Source organism: Toxorhynchites rutilus, chromosome 2 (assembly GCF_029784135.1).
Source record: "Toxorhynchites rutilus septentrionalis strain SRP chromosome 2, ASM2978413v1, whole genome shotgun sequence".
Classification (NCBI taxonomy): Eukaryota; Metazoa; Arthropoda; class Insecta; order Diptera; family Culicidae; genus Toxorhynchites; species Toxorhynchites rutilus.
The window spans coordinates 328946648-328965109 of NC_073745.1; the positions used below are offsets into that span (position 1 = coordinate 328946648).

General features: G+C 36.8%; 1 protein-coding gene across 5 annotated transcripts in view; it reads left to right on the forward strand.

The window, feature by feature from the left end:
- The window catches only part of LOC129769306 (RNA-binding protein Musashi homolog Rbp6), a 1713766-nt gene that overhangs the window by 847464 nt on the left and 847840 nt on the right, over window positions 1-18462 (forward strand). For all 5 annotated transcript variants that reach the window (XM_055771465.1, XM_055771464.1, XM_055771461.1 and 2 more), the window contains one exon: window positions 4505-4546. In XM_055771465.1, the coding sequence (XP_055627440.1) occupies window positions 4505-4546 (42 nt within the window). The remainder of the gene's footprint in view (window positions 1-4504; window positions 4547-18462) is intronic.

An 18462-nucleotide genomic window follows, 5' to 3' on the forward strand; every position in this document is an offset into this window, starting at 1 on the left:
AACAATAGCGGATACGAACAGACAAATAAAAATCTATTCGGAGGATAACGATACTCGATCGATGCCGAATCTTGCACGCACTTGTCAAGTCTCTGTATATCGATGATATTTCACGAATAATTTATTTCATCAATTGATCAACTCTCGCTATTGTGTACTCCTGTAAATGACAGGAAATCGTAGGTATGATAAACAAGAACGCAAGCATGGTACAGATTCCCATCCAAACGAATACTGAAAACAACTTAAATTTGAAAAATTATAACTCAAAAACTAAAAAGACACTTCATTTGTTTCGAAATACGTCACGTAAAAAACCTCACGTAAAAATGATATGGCGAATCTTTTTTGTTGACACGAGTTGAAATAATTGTCTCACGGGAATTTTTCAACTTAATTACCGTCGATAATCCTCATCTCAAAAGTCAAAATCCCTAGACCTAGAAGTAACCCTCTTATGGGAGGATTTACATAATCCACGAAACAAGCCTCAACTGTTTGGTTTCCATCGACTTCACTCAGAAGCATAACCGTAACCTTCAGAACCAGAGGCAAGGAGCACGCAATCAAAAGGAAGTACCATACATTCTTACTAATTCGATCATGAATCGTTCCGATCGTCTTGAAGTTCATATGCCACACATACGTGAAGATGGCGAACCAAATCATTGCAGCGATGAGAAAATAGAACACGATGATGCAGGATAAATTCTCCCCAGTGCTCGGTTCCGAGCTGCGTAATGTGCCATTTACAGCACAAGACTTGTGGCGAATTGCTCCACATTTCGCTGGATTCACACAATAGATGTAGCGCATTTCTCGTCCAATCTCAGTTTATTTTTTTTGGCACTGCCGAACATGGATCCAATATGGGCATCACGCTTCGCTAGAAGGACGATTGCAACGGCATTTGAGTCAGTTTTGTTTGTGTACATCTTACTCTGCGGACATCCCGTTCCGCTCACAGTTTTCTTGCTCTACAAGCAATTTGCGAACACCCCGTTCAGCCAAAATGCTGAACTACTTCTCTTCAGTTTTCCTCACAATGGAAACCTGCGGACTTCCACTGCGGACATCCCGTTCCGCCAAAGTGCTGGACCACTTCCCTTCAATTTTCCGCATAATGGAAATCTGCGGACATCCCGTTCCGCCAAAGTGCTGGACCACTTCCCTTCAATTTACCTCATAATGGAAATCTGCGGACATCCCGTTCCGCTACAACTCTACGAACAAACATTTTCAAATTGCTGCGAACATCCCGTTCCGCTGAAACACAAAGGTCTTTTTTACCCTTCTATCTTCCGCGGACATCCCGTTCCGCTACAACGCTTTTAGTTTTAGATAGCTAGAAAATGACAATAACCACCAACCAATATCTGGGTGATTCCCTTTTCAAAATTATTAATTTATTGAAACCTTGGCAAAAATCGACAGGTTACAGGATTTGAGATGTTGCTATATTAAGCAACTCCTGGCAGGATCGCCAATGTGAGTTTCCAGAATATAGCTTCTTTAGGGAATCACCCAGCGTAGCTGTTTTAACAGAGAAACGTCTTACCTCGTGCTCGTTGATGATGGAAGTGAGGTCAAGGATCAATGATCACTAAGCAACGGTTTATGCGGTTCCGGTTACTTTCACACTGCCGTTATGACGTCACAGCTAAGAGTACGCCTGATTGTATGTTTGTGAGAACACATGTTCAAACCGGTCGTACTACTATTGTGTACCACACAATATTCAATTCATCTGAACAAATATTATTCAGCGAGACCCTGAATGTTCTGTCTGAAAGGTAGTTCCTGATTAGTTTAATCATCCATTCATTTCTGCGATGGTACCTCAATCGCTGTTCAATTATAACTGAGTGGATTTCCGAGCGGCGCTCGCTTATATACCGATTGGTGATTTCAATAGCCTGTTTTGAAAGCAAATTTAAGACTATTGAAACAAGTTTTTGGATGAAAAAGTAACAAATATATAACGCGTAGACATTTTATCTTTCGAATGAAGTTTGTATCGTACCATTTTGTTCAGTTGTTTAAGAGCTATTAACGCCCAAAATCTCGGTGTCCGGCGTAACGCTTTCGTTTTCGAAACTTTGATTTTACACCCCGGTATAGAAATGAAAGACGTAGTCCTACGTCAAAAGTCCCAGAATGCCGATTTTTGACAAAAAAAAATTCGAGATGACACTGGATCTTGTCGTTTCATGCAATTTTAAGACGTTTGGCATAAACAAATCTTCTTCGGAATCCCTTCGCTCGTCCACCCAAAGCCTGATGTCATTCGCGGAGCGCACACACTTCATAAACAACGCACAATCCACTTATCATAGCAAACAAACACACATACACACACAAACGCACGTACGCACATATGAATCGCAAATCCGGCCGGTCCCCAAATTGCAAAATTACTCCCCCGGGAATGGAATCATCCGAAGAACGGGACCCCAAACAAGAGGTCGTTAATTCCCGCAGGTTCATCTTTTATTCAGTGTTGATTCTGGCGAAATCTCGTCACCTTCGGCTTGCCTTTCTGCTTCCGGTGGAGGAAAACCATTTTCCAGTTCGGTGCGTAGAAATAACAATCAAACGGTATTTGCTTTGAATTATGTCACTGTTTGGAACGCACGCTCGCTATCCTTTCCTTTCCTTTTTTTTTTCTTTCGAAAGTGAGAAAATAAAATAATATTAAACGTAGAGCCACCACCGCCACTCCGTCAATCGCTCCTGGAAGCAATTCTTCTTTTTTTGTCTCTCCACTTCGAGTAGACAATAAATACGTGCGAGCTATCCCCCAGCGTCCTGCGTTTGACGCCAAGTGGGAGGTGGGATGCGGAATGCTCGTTCTCGAACGGGAAATGGTCGAATAAGTGGTTATAAAAGGTTTGTCCTTCGAATCGATGCAGGAAATGGTGAAATAACAAGGCTAAGTCCGTTCGGGTTTTCCAAGCCGAAGCTTTCTTGAGATGATAACCAGTGACGCACGTTGGGGTGACTAAACACAGATAGCAGCGTTTGTTTTCCAAAATGTTTGACTTGCATTATTCCGTAGGATTACACGAGGGAGGCTGTGGTCCATCGTTTACGCATTAAACGTGGCGAAATAATATTTGCATATAATTTGGTGGAAGCCGAAGTCAGTGAAAGACAAAGTCCGACCCATACAGTACATAACTTCTACACTAACAATCGCATCCTGCGTCCCGAAAAAAATTGAAACAAGCGGAAAACAAACCGAGACGGTCATCCTCGGCGCAAACATAACTCTTTCTGAACCATCCCCTGGGAGGTAATATTTTTTATTATTCATTTTAATTTCACTCCTGGACCAACGACCCTAAAAGCGGGCGAAGAAAAGCAAAACAAAACAAAAATCACGAAACCCAAGCCTCAAAGTAACTCTCCGGTCTGGAAGTAGAAGCCGCCATCCCGCTCCTTTAGCACTCTGCTGGCGGCAATCAAGAAGTCCTACGGAATCGGTGGGGTGGAAAGGGTACACTCTTTTATTATTTGTGAAATGGCTCGGTTCTCCCCGTGAACAACGGAAAAGATTGTGTCAAATCTTGACGCTTCATCCCGAGCTTGGACACGGCTGTCGGTACGTGTGGTCAAGTTGAGCTGGACCGGAGAAGGGGCCGGAAAGGGACGGGGTGCCACTGAATTGTGTGCGGGAGAAATAAAAAAAAAGGATTCCAAACGATTGATGACGCTTTTCTCGGCTACTTCTTCAAGTCCCCTGAGTGTCAAAAGGGACCACTCGAAAATGGCGTGTGGCTGTGTGTGAATTTTTGTGCAAATCGACTCTCGACACCGTTTGGATGCATTTTTAATACAATGACTCGTTTCGAGGGATTCCGTCGAGGCAAATGAGAATTTACAGCGCAGATCCTGGTTTGTCATGAGAGTGCTTGCGAGTGCTGTCAACCGACACAAAAGCATGGTTGATTTATGGAGTCGTTCTGTCCCGACCAGAAAGGAGACGACCTAATCAGATGACTTTCCGGATTACAAAAGATCGCTTCCCCCTTTACCCCGCCCGGTGGCGGTGGTGTCACGATGTCATTTGTCGCTAAATATCCCCTAATAAGGAAAAGAAGGGATGGAAAGCAGGGAGATGTGGGCATTGTTATACCGCAGCCAAGGGTTGCCGAACACAATGACACGCGTGTTTTCAATTAATCTGCTCCTTGGTGCTCTGTTGGTGTTCAGTTGTACGCCAGTATTTGCCTTTCACTCGGGCTAGGGGGACCATTCTTAACACTTTATGTTCCGTAGTCACATGTGAAGTGGGGGAGGTGGGATTTGGCAGTTTGGAATGACTTCGATTGGCTGGTGGGTGCCAAGCCAGTGTGTTTTATTGTTTTGTCTCCTGGCAGAGGATTAGGGGAAACCCTCTGTGTGGAAAGTGATACCAAGTGTTATGCAAGTTCACTCTCCAATGTTTGCTTCTTACTAAGATCATCACGTTAACATTCGTATTATTACGTTTTTTTTTCAGATCGACCCCAAAGTAGCATTCCCCAGGAGAGCACATCCAAAGGTAAGTCAATGTTGTTAATAACATGCATCCATTTTGTATTCGTAGGCTCTCAGACTTACCGTCCCCGGAATTTGAAACCCCAAAATGGTACCAGAAAAACTACCATTACCTTTTCTCTACCTTTCGATCGCACAGGATAACCGAATACATTTCCAAAACTTTGCCGATGATGACGTTTTGTCGATGGTCGATTGCATTAGTATCAGAAGTTTCCTCCCTTTTAGATTAGGTTTTTATTTTATTCAGGCTCATCATCACTCCAGTAGTAACAGAGTCGGATTTATTCGTGTACATTCTTATTTTATCGATAACATGGGGTAAATAATATAATGTCACTTTTTCGGCGTATGAATATATCTATTGTTCCACTGTTCACAGTTGAAAGATTCACGATATGAAGCGGGACAGTTGATATGAAGCTTGTTGTGTTATTCATACAGGGTAACTTAGGTATAACGTACATTCCCCTCTCAAAATTGTACGTTATATCGAAGCATAATAAAAACTCACAAACTTAGCTTACAATACATTTTTGTGTTACTGTTTTAGTAAAGTTATTGAATAAATTCAATTAGAAGACAAAGCCAGCATTTCTCATGATGTTTCCCTACTGTTGATTAAAGCTTGATTCATTTAGAATCCGGAATCACAAAACCAGCCGTATTTCGGGATTGATTAAAGGTAAAAAAACATGTTTTAGCATCACGATACAGATAATTCATTTTGCTTTCAGAATAAAAATATTCATTTTTCTTCTTTACACGTTGGAAATGTGTACGTTATATCGAGTGACGTTATATCGAGGGTACGTCATATCGAAGTTACCCTGTAGCACCAATTACCGCCGTTTCTTGCTGCAAGCAGCAGCGCGTGTGTGAACGGAGAGAGGCTGGATTACCGTCACTTGATGATTGTTGTGTTAACGTTGTCAATTGATGATTGAGGTCAATTGAGGGCCCTGAGTTGTGAGCTAATGATCGTTCGCTTAGTAGTAAGCTAACGAAGACCCTCAACCAGGAATATGTGGCAATATGTGTGCCCAAAAAGTGACATTGTATTTCACATATCAAAAATGTAATATAAATGGTTAAATTGTAATGAACGAAGTTGTTTTCAACGAATTGTGTTTGTGTATGTGTATGAAAGAATGAACTGCCATCTTCGTCCCAATGATAATGAAGGATTTTTTGAAAAGAAAAGAAAAGAGAAAAAAAAGAAAATAGAAAGTAGTCTACATAAGTTTGAGCACGCGCGCGATAATGCAGCCATGAGAAATCTGAATTGTGATAGCGATTGGAACATGGTAGAGTTTGTTCTTATTGTGGAATTGGATATGTTAGTTTCGTTAAAAAGAAGCACAACTATGATTGGGGTTCGTTTAAGATCGAGGGAACGACTGTTGTCAAGTAAAGAAGGCTCAATAGCTATTTCTGAAGGATCAAGCAGACAACCGTCAGAATGAAGGGATAGGCTACAACCTGAAATTCATCCAACGGGTCAAATGTTCGATTAATCTGAAGAGTTAATAGTCTGACAATTTTGGCAGTCAGGTTACAGTGAACTCAGAAGATGCTATGGGATAGTTTGACGGGACAGCCAGCGTTTCTTCTTGAGATTTGACAGAACTGAAATATTTGCTGTGACTTCTTACAAACATGTCCGAAGAAACTTTTGAATAGGCGAAGCTAAGTGAAATACCGATATCACAAAGAGGTGATTTCATATCTGCAAATTAAATCAGTTCGTTTTTATTTGTAAAACTGGTTATGTATTAATTAATTATCAACTAGATAATCGACCAACTCAAACCTATGTAGGGGAATGAGGCGCGACCTTCATTATTAAAAAAAAAAAAAAAATATCAGGTGCAATTGTTGATTATCCATTCAGATCTATCTCTATTCATTGATCAATATTTATCGTTTATTCAAATTTAATGCAGTCCTCTCCGGAATACAACACTCCTTCTCTCTTGTTATTGATATTTCTTCCCCAAAAATTCTTTCTGGAGCAAACATGTAAAATATTTTTAGGCGTCATTTTAAAGAACATATTTGATTCTACATAATGTGAGATTTTCACATCTACGTTTTTTTGTGTTTGAGTAAACTATAATTGAAATCATGAGTTTTTGGGTGAAAAACCATCTAAAATTTAGAATAGGCTTGAGATATTGACAAATTCTGCATCGCATAATATTTGTCTTAGTAAGTTCTAAAAGTCTCATGAAAACAGAAATATAAAAGTTATAACAAACAAACCGTTTTTTATTTCACACTTTTAATTTACATAGAGTTCAACACATTATCTTAGTAGAATTGGTTTTGGTTCTATACATTTGATTCAAGCCTAGCCTGATATAAACAATATATACCTAAATTAATCCAAATAACTAAACAAATCCAACCTTACTTCTGAAATATGACATTTATTGAAACATTTCGATTTCGTGTGGAAAGAACGATCAATGCAGCGCAAAAAACTGTAGTTGCACTGACACCCACTTTGCAATACAGGTCGGACTCGATTATCCGGAATTTTAGACCGGAGTATTTTATTTTTGGTTTTCGGAAATTTTGAACAATTTGTATAATAATTCCATATTGAATAGCTAATATGGGTATCAAATGAAAGGGTTTGATTAGTAAAATGCAGTTATTTATGAAAAATGGAAATCAAAGATGGCGGCCACTACAAAATGGCGGATTACATATTTTCTCAGAACCCCATCAATATGGGTATCAAATGAAAGGACTTGACTAGTAGAACACAGTAATTTATGAAAAATGTAAACCCAAAATGGCCGCCACCACAAAATAGCGCCATATATATGTTTTTCACAACCCCATCAATATGGGTATTAAATGTAAAGGCTTGAATGGTAGAATACAGTAGATCATGAAAAATCCAAATCCAAGATGATCGCAGTTCCCAAATAAACAATTACTTTTTAATGGTTCCATTCAGCTTGCCCTGTTTGTATGTATGTTTGAGTGTTTTGTAGGGTTGCCCCACATTAATATAAAATTGACCCCGTTCCTGTTGAATGATTGATCTGAAATTTGGAACATAGATTTAATTCTACTGTCATTATAAAACTACGTATTCCATGATCTTGAAAAATTCAATTTGGCCGCCGCTAAAAAATGGCTGAATGGCTTGATTGGGACAGTACACTACACTATGAACAACATAAATTCGAAAAGGTCGCCGCCACAAATTGGTCGACTATGTATTTTTTTGCAATCTCCTCAATATTGGTATCAAATGGAATGATTTGACTAATAGAATATAGTATATCATCAAAATATTCCGAAGAAAGTTAGGTAAGAAATAAAAAATTTAAAAAATTGAATGGTTTTAATGTAGAAGTATACTGATATACAGATAATTTACTAAAAACTAGAAAATAAAATAAGTAATAAAACGTTTTAAGTTAAACGATTTAATGTACTAAAAGCTAGAAAATAATCAGACAAGTAGCTGTTAGTAATTATCACATCAGTTCCTTCATTAATCTAGGGCAATGATGAGACTAAAATAGAATCGTGGGGTATATGATGAAACAACTGACTGTGGATAATGGAAATTCAACGTTTATTTCTTAACTAATTTTATTCGGAATATTTTCATGATGTACTGTATTCTATTAGTCAAATCATTTCATTTGATACCGATATTGAGGGGATTACAAAAAAAAACATAGTCGACCATTTAGTGGCGGCGTCCTTTTGAATTTATGTTGTTTAGTATGTTTCGTGTTCTCCAAGTCAAATAATTCTGCCATTTTTTAACGATGGCCAAATTGAATTTTCCAAGATCATGAGATACGCAGTTTAATAATGACAGTAGAATTAAATGTATGTTCCAAATTTCAGATCAATCAGTCAACAGGAACGGGACCATTTTCTATTAATGTGGGATAACCCTACAAACATTCAAACATACATAGAAACAGGTCAAGCTGAATGAAACCATTTAAAAAGTAATTAGTTGTTTAGGGACTGCGGTCATTTTGGAATTGGATTTTCCAACATCTGCCATGTTCTACTAGTTCAGAACTTTCTTTTGATACCCATATTGATGAAGTTTTGAAAAAAATATATATAGCGCCATTTTGTGGTGACAGCCGTTTTGGATTTCCATTTTTCATAAATAACTGTGTTCTACTAGTCAATCCCTTTCATTTGATATACATATTGATGGGGTTCTGAGAAAATTTGTAATCCGCTATTTTGTAGCGGTCGCCATATTTGATATTAATTCTCCATAAATCATTGTGTTCTACTGGTCAAGCCCTTTCATTCGATACCCATATTGATGGGGTTTGGGAAAACCCATATTGATGGGATTTTAAGAAAATATGTACATAATCCGCTATTTTGTAGCGGTCGCCATCTTGGATTTCCAAGATCATGGAATACGCAGAAGCTATCGCTATTTATAATGATTCAAATAGTATGCTTTCGAAGCCGTTTTGAGCTATTGAAACAAGTTTTTCTGGCCAATGAGTAAAAACATCTCTCGTAGATTTTTTATATTTCGATTAATGTTATTTTCATACCACTTCGTTCTTCCGGTAGAGAGATATCAACGATCAAACCCTTGCACTTCGAAAGTAGCTCCCTCGTTTTCGAGACTCTGAATTTACACTCCAGGACAGAAATTTAAAATGTAGTATGACGAAATAATGAACATAAAAAAGCGAAGAAAAATTTTATAACATTGACTTCTCCATAGTGACTTGTTTTGTTAGAAAATACCATAAGTAATAACCGGTTAAGTTCATTGAAAATCATGATTTTTTTTTAATATAAAATACTTGTCATGGTCATGGATGTTACGCCTCCAAGGGGTGCACAATGTGTGTTCTTCTATTAGCGTACTATGTAGAAAGGTATTTTAAACCGAAATTGAAAACACCTTCCGCACATATTTACATTAAGGAGGTATTCCACTGTAGAGACACGAATTTCGGACGTTTTTTCGAGCTCCGTAACAATAAAAAAAAGAATATTTTTACTATCCATTATATCATTATTTGTTCATTTATCTTTTAACAATAAAACAAAGATTGAACGGAGAAAAAATATCCATAATTTTAATAGTTAAGAGCTGATGAAGTGAGAAGGTTAAAAAAAAAGTTGAACCATGGCGTACACGATTCCAGCCCTTCTGGTTATCTGAAACAAAAAAATCGAACAGATTCTAAATCGGTAAAGATGTCGCTATCGCATGAAGCTCGGACAAGTCAAAAACATGTTTTTTGGCAAAATGCCGGCCATTTAAAAAACAAAATGCGGTTTAAAATGTTTTTTTCTTAAATTTCCCGATATTTTTAAATAGTAAAATTTAGAAAATGTTATTTTTTAGAGGTTTATGCGATAGAGATTCCTGCAGATTGTACCCATATAATTTCGGTTCATTAATCGGTTCAGTAGAACTTGAGATATCGTGTACGCCAGTTTGAAGAAACCAGTTCGAAAAAAACGCGTTTGAAGTTCATTGTTATGGCCGTACCAGGTTAAATACAGCATCACTGAAATGGCTCTAACTCGGTAGATAATAGGATTTTGAATAAGTCCTAAACTAAAGAAATATGAGGGGAAAAAATTGTTTTTTTTCAAATTTCTAGTCTAGAATACTCCCTTAAACGAATGTATTGCCCAATAAACTTACACGTGTGGAAAGTGTGGCCAGTTTTTAAATGAAGGGAGAAGCTGATATATTCGTTTAGATACCTTTTTCCCGTTCGAAGTCAAACCAAAAACGAAACAAAAACAATTGTTTAGAAATTCTGCGAATCCTGCGAGGACACATCACATGTTCTTGTCGGCGGACTTCGCAGAGAACCAAACCACTGTGAACAAAACCACTAGTATTACGTCGTTGCTCGGCCCAGAGACACCGATTTAAATCGAAATCAGCACAATCAGACCTTGCATAGTCTGACAGGTGAAACTGGCGTGCGGCCGGAGGAGATCCTGCTGATCAGGATGATGTGGGGTCCGGAAAACGGGGGGGAAATGTAGATGTGTGTACCAGTCCCGAAAATCACTTCTGTCATGTCAGTCGTCGTTTGTTGTTGTTGTGTGCCACTTTAGCACACGGCAGACGACGGTAAATCTTGTCCATTGCCTCTCCGTTCGCTCGTCGTTCGCCCCATCGGGTTGGGTCGGAACGTGCCTTGGCACCGGCACAGGCTGAAATTCCAAAACATGGCCAACGTTTGAGCCGGTTTTGCTGCTGCAGTCGATGCTACATAGTTGTATTAAAATGGATGTAAAAGTGTCACATGAACCGCTCCTATCTCGGCTAGGTATACCAACCTTCGTGTCCCTTCCAATCCTAGCTCTTCCCGACCGGATACAGCAGTAGGCGGCAATGTACTTGTCACCTGGCTCTCGAAATCTACCCACGATTTCCCATTTTCACCGGGCCACACTCCTGGCACATAATTTGTTCAATAACAGACAGTTTGTACAAGTAATATGCTCATTTCCAGGGAGGAACTCCACTGACATGATGGAATTAAATTTGGGCAAATTCTCGTCCTCCCAACCTCTTCTCCCTAGACTGGATGAAGTTATCGATGTGTGGCAATTGAGGGGTCGGGAGGGAAAAAACAGAGAGGTAAATATTTTACCGTGAAATTATGATTTGGGTGCGCTTTGCGGACGATTCACTCTTCTTCTGCTGTAGCGAACCGGAAAAGTCTTTCCAGATAGCAACTTTCCGAAGACGGGAGGCAGGAAAAAAACGAAGAACAAGCAAATCGGAGAAGAAAAGCAATTCCAACAAAGAACGAACCAAACCAGCTTATTTATTTCAGTATGATTAATTGCATTTATATTACTATTCTTATTTCGGTCCGACATTAATAGCGAATTTCTGCCAAACTTTTCTACTTTTACTGTATTTGTCCGGACAATGGGAGTATCATTCGCCGGGGTTCCGTTTGCCAGAAGTTATCACACAGCAACGACTGAGCGGAAACAACATTATTCAGATTATTGTTAGTAATAAGATCTTAATAAGTTATGCGATCCGTCATGCTCGGATGCAGGAGCGGACTGGTTGGTGGTGTGGCGGAACCGAAGGCTGGAACTAGCGAGGTTCGTCTAGGTTCAACCAGACTGTTTTTGTGGAGCGCACGCCGTGGTCAGAAGGTTCCCGGTCAAGCTGATTATTATTTATGTGATAAATGAGCTGCCGTAATTAGGGCTCGGTCCAGAAGAGAGAAAGAGGGTGGGCGGACCGTCGGTCCAAGGGATGGTAAATTGTTGCGGTGGATGGATGTTTTGAATGGCATTATGTGGCTTCTTGGTTATCATCGACATCGATTTCGTTGTATTATTTACGGCTGAGAACGTGAAATAATCCGGATGATATGATACACTGTTACTGGTTGTCCGTCAGTCATTCCATCGAAAGGGGCCAAATTGATATTGTTCATGAATATTTGCAAACGTCATTGCTGATTCATATTTGTTTGTGGTTTCCAGCAACTACAACAACTATAATTGCGGTATGATTGATACTTCTTCGTGTGATCATATTTATTCTGAAGCTTGACGTCATCTCAGAACTCTTCTTGGTAAATGATCCCTAGATTCGAATTATTTCTACAGCAAATTAGTTCTCGCGGGGAATAATTCAACCTATATTAGCGTTCGGAATATATTAATTCAGCCAATTGATGAAGCAGAACTCAAAGGGCCTGGCTGGGTAAGGGAGTAAAAATTGCCCCAAAACCAAATCTCCAGCTGTATGGAAAGTATTGTCTTCTTCTTCTTCAATGGCACTAACGTTCCTAGAGGAACTTCGCCGTCTCAACTAGCATTACTTGCGTCATTTTTATTAGTACTTAGTTGAGATTTCTATGCCAAATAACACGCCTTGAATGCATTCTGAGTGGCAAGCTCTAGAATACGCGTGATCACAGTGCAAGTCGGAGGAAATTGGAAAGTATTGTATAGGATATAAAATAAAACATTTTGGTAGTAGTACTATATATTGAGTCCTTATTTGGTACACCATAGGATCTATGGTGAAAAATGCACCTTTTTTTTTGTTCATAACATTTTTAATAACTTTGAGTCAAAAATATGAAAAAAAAAATACAGAAAGTACACCTTACTAAGGTGTATCGATCAATACTTCAAACAATTTTTTCATCAAGAATTCAAATACTAAAAAAAATAAATTTTAATTTTAATTTTAAATTAAATTTTATTTAATTTTTTTTTTGATTTTGAGATTCAGTACTACTCTAGTTTATTGAAATATTAAAAAAAATTTCTACGTATATTTCAGGTGTATGTACAAAGAATATATATATATATATATATATATATATATATATATATATATATACATATATTTTCAGGCATTTCGAGATTTTGAAAAAAAATATTACTTTGAGACCCAATTTCTAATTCTTATTTAAATGCGTTCGTATGTGTTGTTTTTTCCACATGAAGCGTAATTTTTTCTTGAATTTTTAAGAGGATTGCGCAAAAAAAAATTTTTTTGGCCTTTAGGTATTTTAAATTTATTTTGAATTTTGAGACCCAATTCTTCTCTAATATTTATTTAAATTTTGTTTATTATATGTCTAAATTTTGTCGGTATATTTAGAGCATTGCGCTGTACAAAGATTTTTTTCTCGTATCTTAAGATATAAGAGATTATCTTTACATTGGATTTAGATGGTTCATCAAATTCATAGGAGTCAGCAGTACGATAGAGCTCTGTGAGAAAAAAAAAAGAAGTCCTTGTGGAAAGATTATTCGGATTAAGGAGAAGAACACTTAAAAGAATTCGAATTATTTTTATATTCTTTATTTTCATCTTACAATTTGAAACCATGAATGCAATAAAATAATCGATTTCAGGAAAATAAAAATAATAATGCAGACGATGAAGAAACTCATTTTTGTATCCCGCAATGGTCTTCAAAATTCAGAAAAAATTATGCTACATGTAGAAAAACAGATACATACGAATAAAAAATTGAGCAGAAGTGGATCCCAAAATTATTTTTTTTTTCAAAATTTCGAAATGCCACAAAATATATAAAAAAAATTTCATATTTTTGTCTCAAAGCTATTGAAAATGGCTTGAAATAAAAAAAACGAAAAGGTGCATTTCCACTACCATATAAGGATTCAAATATATGGTACTACTGCCAAAATGCTTTATCTAGGACCCTATACAATATTTTCCATACAGCTGGTGATTCGGTTTGGGGGGACTTTTTACTCCCTTACCCAGTCAGACCCTTTGGCAATAAAAATTTTTAAAAAATCACACATATCTAGAAAAGACGTAGGAACACATTTAAATATGAATTAGAGTAGTACTGAATCTCTGAATCCCAAAAATTTTTTTTTCTAAATTTCAATATTTTTTTAGTACTAAAATTTTGAAATTTTGAAATGAAATTTTTTTTGATAATTTTTCTTGATACACCGTAGTAATGCACATTCAGTATTTTTTCCAAACTTTTATCTCGAACCTTTAGAGGATGGCGTGAAATAAACGAAAAAGTGTGTTTTTCACTATAGATCCTATGTCAAATCACATAGGGGCTCAAATAAACCGCCAAAATTTCTTATTTAATCTCTATATATATAAAAATGTTCTGTTCGTTTGTGTACGCGTCAAAAACTCGAAAAGTACGGAACCGATTGAGCTCAAAGTTGTACACAATATACAATCCACTTCAAGGAGTGTTGTTAAGGCATAAAACATTGGAAAATTTGAAGAAAAATGATTTTATATATGACCAGAGTGCGTTTCTGAAATTGAGCTTCTAATGAGAATCGACTATTCAGTAATGAATATGTGTTCTATGTGAGGGAAACATCTTTTTTCCACGTGTTTGGCAAAATCATGAACTGAAATTGTGTTTCGAAGTGATTTAAAATTTATCGATTCCCCTCATCTATCTCTATATATGAGGGACTTAGAATGAAAGGGGTGTAAGTGATTTGATCGATTTCTCTACATCGACTCTCTCTTTTGGTCATAACTTCGCAGCAAATACATTCCCAACTGTTTTTCACAATGTGGAAGGTAGGTCAGAACCTCATCTATCGAATTCTATAGCAAACTTAAATTGGAACGTTTTTGCAGTTGAGTTATTAACTAAATAAAAAGTTGATGAAGAGAAATCGATCAAGTCACTTACACCCCTTGCATTCTAAGCCTCTCATATATAAAAGTTTTCCGTTCGTTTGTGTGCGCGGTAAAAACTCGAAAAAAACGGAACCGACTGAGCTCAAACTGTGATACAATATACAAAACAACCAAGCACATCTAGGATTGTTGTTACAACATAAAAAAATGAAAAATTCAACTCAACCGCAGCAAAGCATGACAGGGTACAGCTAGTCTATATAAATAAAAATGCAACGCAAAATCTGTTGGTAATTTTTTCCTCCTGTATTTTGTTGTATTCGTCTCTTCCCGTAGATCATTATAGTGGAGAGAAAAAACGGAAAATTTTCGGAAAATCCTGAAGGAAGGTCGGAAAATTCGGAAAATTGAATTCCCACATGTTCGAAAATTACATCATAATAAGCGTTGTTAATCCATTCGATATTTGCGCTATCGAAATTGATCTTTATTCGTAAGTGGAAATGGATTTTCAGGCGAAATAACGCATTTCCATATCTTATGTCTATATAAATAAAAATGCAACGTAAAATCTGTTGGTAAGCGGAAAACCCGAAGAAGGGATGGTCCGATTTTAGCCTCCTGTATTTTGTTGTATCCGGCTCTTCCCGTAGTTCAATATAGCGGAGAGAAAATTCGGAAAATTGAATTCCCATATGTTCTACAATTAGCTAAGCGTTGTTCGTCCATTTGATGTTGGCGCTAACGGAATTGATTTTTGTTCGAAAGTGGAAAAGGATTTTCAGACGGAATAACGCATTATCTATATAAACAAAAATGGAAATGCAAATGTGTTGGTGTGCCCTGAACCCAAGGAAGTAATGGTCCGATTTGAGCTGTCTTTATTTTGTAATATTATCTGTATCAAACATGTATTTCATGCAACGGAGAAACATGTTATTTCCAAACGTTTGAAGAATCTTGAACGAAAATTGTGTCTGAAAATAATTTTATATTATAAGGACGAGTGTTTGTAGTAGTACTATACAATTTATAGTAAAAGGAAATTGTAAAGGGTCAAAGGGTAATCAATCAATGAAAAGTTCTGTGATTGGACTCACTAACGTGCACTTAGTAAGAAAACGTGGATGTTTGAAAGTATTCAAATAAAAAAAAACTATTTTGGGCGGGACGAAATCCGTCGGGTCAGCTAGTATCCTATAAAATATTTGCCATACAGCTGGTGATTTGGTTTGGGGGCACTTTTTACTCCCTTACCCGGCCAGGTCCTTTGCCCTCAAAACCTGTTTTCAGAAGAAAACTCCGGGGCCGGGTGGCATTAACTTCGAATTTCATTTAGCACACTTCGAGTCGTTAAAATTTGATCTAGTAGAAATGCATAATAGTATTTTAAACGGAAGCAAACGTCCTCCTAAAAAGGGTGGGAACTGCCTTGGACGATGTTAAACTGAGATTATAAAATATTTACAAAAATTATTGCTGAACGGATGAAAAAAGTCTTAACTAAACTGATTGGAAGAGAACAAGCAGCATGTGTTAGTAATTTATCATGCACTGACAACCAGAAAGTTCTGAGAAAAATACTAACAAAATCTTGTGAAACTAAAAGTTTCAAAGGTGGTGCGGTTAGCATGGATTTAAATAGAGCCCTCGACAGAGTATAATGCTTATCTTTGGAAAGTATTGAACAAATTTGGAATTCCTTCTCAGCTGATAGTATGTTCGAGACGATTGTACGAAAATGCTAAATCGCGAATATTAATTGATGGGTTTCTGACTTCAGAAATCGATATCAATTGCTCCGTTCGCCAAGAGTGCTATACATAGAGCCTCTTCTGAGAAAGATAGCGGCATCCATTACAGGTGTTCTTGTTTACGAAAAATTAATCAGTGTGATGGCATTCGCTGATGACATAACAGGAACGATGAAGAATTTGACAGTCGAAATTTTTGATTCGTTTTCGAAATATGCAAAAATGAAAATCAATTTTAAAAAATCTGTACTCATGAGAATTAACCGAACACCATTAGGACCACAGATTATTACTGAAACTGAGAGTTTGGATGTTTTAGGAGTCCATTTTGAAAAAACGAGGAATACTACCGTGAATTCAAACTATACAAAATGATTGAACAATATAAAAGCAGGTCTAAATCTGCACAGCTCCCGACGATTGAGCTTATTTGAAAGATGTCAAGTATTGAACTGTTGTATACTTTCGAAACTTTTGTACGTTACTTAAATGTTTCTTCCATCTAATGCTCATTTGGGAAAAATTAAATCGGCATGAGGAAAATTCATATGGAAGGGTTTCATATTGAAATCAGCTGTACCAAGATTTTTTGAGAGGAGGATTGAAATTGATTGACCCAGAGGCTAAATGTAAAGCCTTGTTTCTGAGAAACATTCACTTTTCACAAGACGTAGGAGAAAACTTAAAAAAAGAATCCTTCTTGATTTCATGCAGGTCTCCCGAAAAAAAAACCGACAAGGAATGCGAGGGAATGGCTAACCGATGGTAAACATGTTATGGACAATTTCGATCTGACGACCACGAAACTTTTGTATGGTTATTTTCCGAACTCATCAAACCAGACACCGAACAGTGAGGACAGTGTGACTACCAATTGGACAGTTGTTTGGGAAAACGTATCATGCACAGGATTACCATATCTGCAGAATAATCTGTATTTATACAGATTTTTCAGACTTTTTGAAAGAAAGAAAGATACAGATTACAGATTTTTTTTTGGTTTTCATACAGATTTACAGATTTTTCAAAATAACGATCCAAGATTAGTTATGGTTTGTTCTCAATAATATTTTTCCCTAACTCATCAATTTTATTCATATAGCTTCCGAACCAGTCTGAATGAGAGTCATTTTGGCATTCTCGTGATTGGTGTAATACTGTTTTATCATGTTCAATCTAAGGCGAAAGAAGCAAAAGTCTTCGTCATCGGCTAGCTTTACAATAAATAAATAACACTGTTTGTCTTTTTCCTACTAAAGAACAATGAAAGCGAATTTTTACGTGTATACTATCAACATCGTCATGCTCATAATAACTATGCCAATCAATGATACTAAAGCTTCGATTATGCTTCAAAATTGAATTTATAAATTTAACTCTTTGCGATCGTATTAAATTTCGACATGTGTGTCGTACTGGTCGCAATTATTTTTACTTGAAAAAACAGTGATGTATAAGTTTGTTAGATTATGAAAGATGAACAATATTTCTTTATTATATGTAAAAATTTTATTGAGTATTTTGAAGTATTTACTAAACAATATTTTTATGTTTATGTTTAAATAATATTTGCTATAATTCATTTTTACTTGATATGTTTCGCATGTATCACAAAAATAATTAGCTTTGCCTCTTTCGCCTTTTATCTTTCTGTTTGAACATACAAAACAATGTTCTTTGCATCTACACAGTGCCGCAATACATGGAGTTTACCATTAATCCTTTCCTGAAGTTTGTTTATACTGAGTACCGTTATCTATTATTCATACTAGCACCTTTTTGGTTCGTGAATAAGTTCACAAGACATTAAAATTGGTTTAGAAAAAGTGTGAAATGATACATTGTTGCATAAATTATAATATTAGTATACTTCTTTTCTGTGGTGGCTGAGAGCAGACAAACCACCACAACGGGTTAATACAGATTTCGATACAGATTTTTATAGAAAAAACACAGATAAAAAGATTTTTTGAGACCAAAAACACAGATTTCATTATGGCAATCCTGATCTTACACTTT